An 8,470-nucleotide genomic window follows, 5' to 3' on the forward strand; every position below is an offset into this window, starting at 1 on the left:
AGTACAGTAACCTTCCGGTCTCACTGAAAAGTTGGTGAAATCCGGTGCTTGGGCAGTGACTTGCGAATGTCAGACACTGATGAAAAAAGCTGTCCTATAACAACGGCATGATAAACTGCCAGTTGCTGTTATAGTTTAATAGTGCACGGTGGCATCGGGGGAAACAAAGTGGGTTAAGAATGAAAGTTAAGGCGGCGCAAGTCCTGAATAGGTCGGGCTGGAGGGGTGGTGGATGGGTCCAACAAACACCGACTTTCACCCGGGAAAGCCAAACCCTGTTCTTTTCCTTAACCTTAACCATGTGCTTTGTTGTACTGACGTAGTGCATTTATTTTGAAAGAGACTGTATGTAAACATTAAATTTCAAAATTTCAAAAAGTGTATGTTGAAAGAAGACAATGCATGTAACAAGCAGAACTTGACACAGTGTCCCAGAACGCCAACAACCAACACACCCAGGGTACCTCGCCATACCTGGACATGCAAAGTCCATGATCAAATGTCAGTATGTGACGAGGTCGGAGTGAGAATGTGTTGTTACATCACGCAAATCTGGATGTTCTGTATGATCTAACTTCTCTGGTGTGCTTTCTTTTTTTTACTGTTTAAAATAAAATGATGAATAGAACAATACATTTTATCTGTAAATATTATATTTTGCAAACTTGTGTCTTTTTCCATACATGTTTCACAAATCACCCTTAAGAGTATTTTGTGTTTTTTGACTTTTTGAACATTTTCTAGAATTGTATCAGAAATTATGTTTTCACTTTTATACTACTGCCGCTGTTTAAATTTGAAAACCCCTACAAAAAGAGTTGGGACAGAAAAATGGCTCTTTGATAGTAAAGGTTCCCGACCCCTGCTCTGGCAGAATCCTCCAGTAACATGCACAGTACATTGACAAGTATGTGAGTAATTCTGTTCATGACGCAGCTGGTTGTCTGAGCAAAGACATGCTTAAAAAGCAAGTATATGTCTGGCCTAATGGGCACAGGTCCAAGGCCCAAAGCGCAGGGGCCCCCATGGCCTTCATCTGCCAAATGTCACTCACATTACTGTAACATGTACCGACCAGGAAGAGACTCAAAATGACCACAAAGAGATGCAAAGAGACACAAAACAGCCTCACAGACACCTGGCACTACAGGTAAGAGACAAATATTATGATTTTGGGGTGAACTGCCTCCAGCAAATGCATTTTTCCAGGTTGTGGAGCTTCTGACAGCGTAGATGTATCGTCTACAAATTTGCTGATCTACATAACGATCAAATGAGACGTGAAAGACATGTTTTGTGACAAATCTGCAAACAAAAGTGTGCTGTACTCAACTAGAGCTGAAATCAATTAGCTAATTAATTGATTGAGAGAAAAATAATCAACAACTGTTTGAATAATTAATCTTTTCAACTCTTTTTTAAGCAAAAAAGCCAAATATTTACTGGTTCGAGCGTCTCAAATGATATTTCGGGGCTTTCCTTTGTCATATATGTTGGTAAATTTTCTATCTTTGGGTTTTGTATTGTTTTGATAAAAAATACATAATGAAAATATTATGTAGAGCCAGTTTCTGGCATCTATATAGACAAACCAATTAAGTTAGCGAGAAAATCAGGAACACATTATTAGATATTGACAATAAGCCCTAATATCAACCAACCACATCTGCATATTGCAGTGAATTGCACAACTTCAACCTGAAGTAATGTCACCTGACAAGGTGCAACATCCTGCAGACTAATAATGATGTAAGCCCAGGTGTCTCTGCTCAGTCTGTGGTCATAAACACAGTTGTATTTCTGATACAGCAGGTGATGACATCATACAGGTGTGCAGGGGGACTGATTCAGAGTCTGAGAGTAAACACGACCCGAGGGGGCGGCCGTTACTCAGCCTGATAACCGTGATGAGATTACATCAGCTCTCTGAGTCACAGAGGGGAGTGACGTAGTCATGGAACCTCTGCGTCTGTCAGACATGTAGGGACCCATATGCTAATAAAAATATCACCGTAGTACACACGAGAACATTTCGTTACAGTTGGTGTTAAGGGTGTCACACTTCCTCTGATGGTGGACGATCTAAATCTGATTTTATTTAAAATAAAGGGTCATATTTTCTTTTGTGGGCCTTTGAAAAAAAGTCTTATCAATTGATTCCCACTGAAATAAAATACCTCGTACAATCCCACAGTGAGTCACACAAAGGAGACAAGTGGACAATGTGCACCCCCACATGGATGAACTGTGCAAGTACAACAAATGACAGCATAATGCAACTTCAACAGTGACACTCACAACAAAGGGCAGAAGTATTCAGAGCTCAGACCGACCATTTAGTTCCAACAGGGCAAACATAACCAAGCTTGTTGAACACTAAAGCACCGCAAAAGACCCACGAGTCAGTCGACTGAGCTGAAGATTTAGATCATTTTTATTTTTCAAACAATTGAGAGATGTTAAACACTGAACAAATAAAGATGCCCCAGTCAAAACTCCAGAAAACAGATTCTTATCAACCAGTTGTAGCACTTTTTCCTTTATTGCCAGCTGTGTTGTTGTGCAGTTTCTCATTGTCTGCAGCTTCACCCTCTCTCTAGATCAGTGTATACAAAAAAAGTAACAGAAAACGGTGCATATACCAGCGTCGTATTGATCAAGGGATTTGCAGCTCTCGCACACAAACCCAGCTCCGGACAGATGCGTTTCATATGCGACAGCAAATCCAGATTTACCATTTACCAAGGCACATTGGTAGGGATGAAGGACTGAAAGGATGAATGGACAGAGGCTGCGCAGAAGCCAATCTTAATTTAAGTCATATGAGGAAAAGAAGTGGTAGTGACTGATGAGTGTAGAGGGGAAAATCAACTTTTAGCTGTCATGTGGAAAATGCCAAGAATATCTGATGCACACAGCTTTCTCTCTCGACCTTTTATGTTTGCTGTATTGAAAAATGGAAGCAGAAAGACATGATCCTCAAATAAATGTTTACGAAACTCTCGAAATCAGCTGCAAAAGCTGTGAATGCGTCTTCGGCCCTGTCTATACATACAGATATTTTCATAAATGGATGCTTTCCTCTACAGTTTGGTCTCTTGTCCACACACAGTCACAGGTTATTAAGACACAGATTTCTTCTAAGGCGCAGTTTTTGCTTGGTGTAATCAGCATAAACTAAAAACGACAATGATGGCTGACTACCAGTTTGCTAACGTTCTGATAGCAGTGCTTGGTCTTATGACTAATTTACACTTAAAGTTAGTATTGCCGCACTCAATGGACGAACGGAAGCAGCTGCTGTACCCAATGTGTTCAGTCCATCTCGGCATCCGTGGTTTAAAGTCCTCCAGAAATGAAGGTTTTGTACCGAGCCTGGTCACTTTCCAGAGTGGGATTGTTGTTGACGAGGATTGGGAGGTAAACTTTTGCACGTCCAGAGAATCATTTGTATGTTTAGTAAGCTTAAATTGAATGGAAATCCACGCTGATGTGTTCTTCAGCAGGTTTTTGAAAAAGGTAACGTTAGCTTGTACACACTCCGCTACCTTCGTGACGAGGTAGACTGCTGAAGACAGCGAACAGCGGCAAGTGTGGAGTCATTTTTGTGTTCTAGTGTGGACAGAGGTACTTTATAAAACAAAGGTCGTGTGGAATGATAGGGAAAAATATCCATTTTCAAAAATATCTGTAAACACATAGGCAGGGGCTTTAAGTCTGAATAAACTGCGGGCACACAGATTGTGGGAGCATCAGTCACTATTCCCGTTTGAATTATGTCAGTGATGAAATGACCAACAAGATGTCAACTTATGAAGAAGTGCGTAACAAGTCTCAATCCTTTACATTCACTAAGGCTGTTTAACTCAGGAAATATTGTGATGGACCTCCAGAAGGCAAACGCTATCTAAAGGAAACAAAATGAGACTTTCAAATAATGCAAACATTGATCAGCACCATCTGATTTGACATTCGTTACTTTTTTAAGCTTGGGAGAGAATTAGTGAGGCGTGAGTTTTTTCCACTTTAGCTGAATTAATTTTTTTAATTAGCACCACACTACTTTTGACGACACCATTTTGAAACCAGAATTAACTTCTTCTTGAGGGTTGAGGTGGGCATACGGGAACTGTGTGATGAGACAGAGAGCGTGAAAGTGGGTGCGGGGTGGAGTATGGAATGTTTATGACCATATGCATTGGTCTGTCTTAAAGAAAGACCATGCAAAAAAAAAAAAAACATGCGTATGCCCCTTTAACATTGAAGATTAGGCTGACAGCATTGTGATGCAAACAGGAAAAAAAAAATTAACAAAGAAAACAAAACCAGGTCTATTATAGTTTCTTAATGTCTGTTCAGGTGAACTTCCCATAAATGAACTGGTCAAAATAAATAGATGTATACATGATAAGAAATTTATAATTTACTCTTTATATCTCACATAAAGCTTCTTGTAACTGCCAAATATGATCCAGTATATCATACTCTGGACATGTTCAGCTCTATCTGTGCTAGATGAACTCTATCAACACCTTTTCTGGGCACCAACATGGCAGTCTGGACAGGACAGCTAAACCCCGGCCTTCCCTCAAATTTAATCCTAGAATGTAATTCCTCATTAGAAACTAGAAGGTAAAAAAAAGAGAACAGTACCATCTCAGTGAGCCTGAAACAGAGGTACAATTCAGAACATCAAATATTCACATCATAACACCATTTCCGGCTGTCTGGGATAATGCTGTCCCCTCCTTCTTTCCTTCAGTGTTAGTAGCAGCACTCTGCAACGAGGGCCTCATCATTCCTGTGGCTTTCAGTTTGAAAAATAAAACAGAAACAGCCCTTGGTATTACAAACTCAACTATTCTTTAAATCTTTACTCTTTTTTAATACCAAAATCTCATTAGATTATCACAGAAAGAGGAAGAGGCATGGGGGAGGGAGTTTAGCAGGCCTGGCTTTTGCCGAACTCACAGTGGACAAACAAAATCACAAAGTGTCTCGTCTCTGTGGCGAGACAAAGAAAGGAGTGGAAAAAGGACAGCAACGTTCCCAAACCCCTCAGTCTAGGCAAACATATGGCAGGATGTTCAATTTGCTTTCATCCCCATGAGGGTCCAATGATATGCACTCTGTCCAATCATACCAGGTGCCCTTGGTGTCATAACAACCGTTCACCCCCGGCCAGTGCTGTGTGTGTATCCTGCCCAGGTCATCGTCCGTCACGTCCCGGCTCACGCCCGGTAAATCCCCTACTGAGCTGTCCGTCTGCAGAACATGTATCTTCCGTGAATCCTTGACCTCCTGTTCTTCCCTTTTCAGATACTCTGTCATAAAATAGTGCGCACTAGGGGCCTGGACCCCAGAGGAGGTGAGCACATTACTCTGAAGGTTCAAGTAGGACTGGATGATTTCATTTCTGGACAGCTCCTTCCAGTTTGTTTGATGGAAAGGGTTAGGGCTGGGACCTGGGGTTGGGGTTGTGGTTGTGGCCGGGGCCAGGGCTGGGACAGGGACTGGGACCGGGGTGAGGACAGCGGGCTGTTGTACAGTGCTTTCAGTTCTCTGCCTTAACTCAGCAGGGTCAGGAGTGGGGGCTTCCTCTGTTAGAGAGGGTTCTTTATGTACCAGAGGTTTGATCTGACCTGTGACGGGGTCAAATGTTAATCTGCGTTCTTTTAACCGTACAGGTTTAGTCGTGTCCTCTATTTTCTGGCCATCTAGGTTGACAGAGTAGTCTCTTGACCTGTACTTCCGCCTTTTATGCTCCGAGTTGGGAACCGTTGCCCCGTCTGTGTCATCAGACACAGACATGGCTCCCTCAGATGTCGGTCTGTGTAGTTCTGAGTTGTGTTGGAGGTGGGAGGGTGAAGGGGAGACTGATGGGGATTCCAGTGTTGCAGATATGTCTTGTGGTGGGCAATGAGAAGGGGCTTCTGACGAACTGGCCCAGTGCATTGAAGACCTATGAGAAGAATGTGGCAGCTTGTCAGCGTAAGATGTGTTGGCTGGGGAGGATACGGGCTGGGATATGGACAAGGGAGAGTCCCTAGAAGAGGGGCTTGGAACAGGTGTTCCTTTAGGTGCATATGAAGAGCGCTTGGTCACTGTGTCTTGCTTCATGCTCCTTGGACTAGAAGTGAGGCCACGGGGACTCCTAGTTTGATAATACCCCCCTCCTCCTTCGTCCAATCTAGCCTGTTGCTGCATCACAGCAACCTTGATCATAGAGGAAGTGCTAGGTAGTTTGGCCACTCCTGGGGAGCTGGGGCGAGGCTTGACAGCATTAACCGGAATTCTGTTGATTTTATCATTATCAAGGTGCTCTATCCGAGATCTGTCGGGAGACGGGACAACTGGCTGGTCAGGCAGGGTATCAGGACTGCCTGCGATCCCGTTGGTGGGTGGCGGTGAAACAGAGTTATCAAACGAAGACATCTTGGAGATTTTTTCTGGTAAGTGCACTCCACTGTCTCTGTGCTCTGCTCGGCGTTTGCGGCTGCTTGACTTCTCGGCTTTTGGTGAGTATGTGTTGTGTACATCGTTTCTGATTTTGACTTCAGGGACACCCTTCCCTGACACGGAAATGTCAGGAGGGGCGGCATCTGTTCTGCAAGGGTGGGAACTGCCATTGGTGGACCCTGGTGTACTTGCAGCCACAGCTGGCCCAGGCTCAATCAGCTTTTGCCAGGCCCTCAAGAGTTTCTTAGCACGCTTGGCGAGGTCTTCATCCTTGGTCTTTTTCCTGACGTCATTGATAAGTTTTCCTAGTCGAGTTTCCTACATAAATAATGTGTCATAGTTAGAAATAAATAAATGAGCACAATTTCCACATGAAACAGTAGTTCACATATAGTCAACTGTCTTACCTCAAGTGCTTCTTTGGTGATAGGATACTGTTCAAGACAGGAAATTACCTCCAATACAATCACCATATTGCATATCTGCAAAGAAGGCAAACATTTTGTATTACTCCACCTGCACTGGTGATTGCACAAAGCAAATATTTAGTAGTAGTTTAATATCACCAGTGACAGAGAAAGTCCCTGTTAAATGAAAATCTGAGTCATAGTCTGGGTATAAATGTGATAATATAATTGTAAAAAATATGAATTCTATGAGATGTAAATGACTGATAACCAAATTTCCTATATTAATGTTATGGTTAAAATCGCTGTTGAATCGTGCCTGCAACGTGTGTGAGTATGGGGGCAAGTTAGCTTGTAAGTTAGCTTGGAAACATTAGCTTGTCTGTCTGTTTCACATCGACATAACGACGTTGAAAAGTAGCCATGGCGAAGTGTCAACTCAAAAAACCTTCACTGTTGCAAACATTTTAGCTCAACTATAGTAATGGGGCAAAAACTAGAAGATAAAAGTAATAATTATTAATCTGAGCTAGTTTCTTATCCTGTCGAGCAAGTCAAGCAACGTTTGAGTGTCGGCAGACTTAGCGTTACCTGTGTTAGCTAATTTGGCTAACGCTAGCGTTAACTAACTTGAGAGGGAAGGGTCCGACTATTTCCTAAAACGTAGCTAAGAGTTAGCTAGCTACCTCCCACACTTCGGTAACAAGGAATTATCGGAAGGGTCTACAACCAACCTCGGGCCAACTAGTAAAACATACAGATAGTTTTGGAGTTAAATGTGTATATCAGGGGTATGTGTATGCTATGGATTCCTTCAAGCCCTTAAGTACTCTAAACCCGCTCTGGTGTTGAAGCTAGGCTAGCAGCTAGCATGCTAAATGAACAAGCTAACGCCAGATTGGGGTTCAACCGAGGTAGCGCTTCTGCTAAGTTAGCTTGCAAGCTGTCAAATCAAGAACTCAACGTCTCTCCGTCTTTCGCAGTCATTCGACATGTCGGTGGCAGCCCACATTGTAAACCACGCATTTTATAAATCAGTGAAGCAGTTATTTGACAGCTGTTGTGTGAACTGCCTTGTTGAGTTTGCCGGAGTGCAGGTAAACAAGCTAACGTTAGCCACCTAGCCTGCTAGCTCTACTCACATTGCTGCGACAGTCGATGGCCTGCAGCAGCCGGTCCCTCATCTGCTGCGGGGTTGCTAAGACCGTTGTCATTGCCTGTTCGGTGCGATCCGGAGGATGAAGGGAGGAATCCTCCAAAATGAAAACCGGGTGACAATGATGACTCAAAGGCCGATGCGGTGACACGTCAGGCGTCCGAACAGCATATTCTTCTGTCGCCTGTAAGGTAGACGGCTCAGTTTTTCTCACATGGAGTGGGAAATGTGTGTGCTGTGTTGACCGTCGGCTGCTGCCTGCTGGGCGCTCTCGCAACTCACTACCAGCTGCTGGATCTCTCAACGGCCTCCTGCTGCATGCTGGGATACGGTGGATGCGCTTTGACGTCTGCACGTCACCAAGTAAACATCCCTGCCGTCCACCTACACTCCTGGGTATACCCATTGATGTACTCCACTGCTTCTAATCCCAAATGAGGATCTTAGG

At 43.4% G+C, this 8,470-nt stretch overlaps 1 protein-coding gene across 1 annotated transcript; it reads right to left on the reverse strand.

The window, feature by feature from the left end:
• Positions 1 to 3,419: 3,419 nt before the first annotated feature.
• Positions 3,420 to 8,227, reverse strand: crsp7 (cofactor required for Sp1 transcriptional activation, subunit 7). The gene is made up of 3 exons (XM_033651357.2): positions 8,009 to 8,227; positions 6,867 to 6,941; positions 3,420 to 6,777 (listed from the first exon to the last, which is right to left on the reverse strand). The coding sequence occupies exons 1-3, from the start codon at positions 8,078 to 8,080 to the stop codon at positions 5,059 to 5,061; spliced, it is 1,866 nt and encodes a 621-aa protein (XP_033507248.2). The 5' UTR covers positions 8,081 to 8,227; the 3' UTR covers positions 3,420 to 5,058.
• Positions 8,228 to 8,470: the final 243 nt, after the last annotated feature.

Source organism: Epinephelus lanceolatus, chromosome 12, assembly GCF_041903045.1.
Source record: "Epinephelus lanceolatus isolate andai-2023 chromosome 12, ASM4190304v1, whole genome shotgun sequence".
In the NCBI taxonomy this organism is placed as follows: domain Eukaryota; kingdom Metazoa; phylum Chordata; class Actinopteri; order Perciformes; family Serranidae; genus Epinephelus; species Epinephelus lanceolatus.

Coding starts and splice junctions, on each gene's coding strand:
- crsp7 (XM_033651357.2), bottom strand. CDS start 8,080: ATGACAACGGTCTTAGCAACCCCGCAGCAGATGAGGGACCGGCTGCTG. Junction 6,942..8,008: donor CCATCGACTGTCGCAGCAAT/GTGAGTAGAGCT, acceptor CCTTCTTTGCAG/ATATGCAATATGGTGATTGT. Junction 6,778..6,866: donor TCACCAAAGAAGCACTTGAG/GTAAGACAGTTG, acceptor TTATTTATGTAG/GAAACTCGACTAGGAAAACT.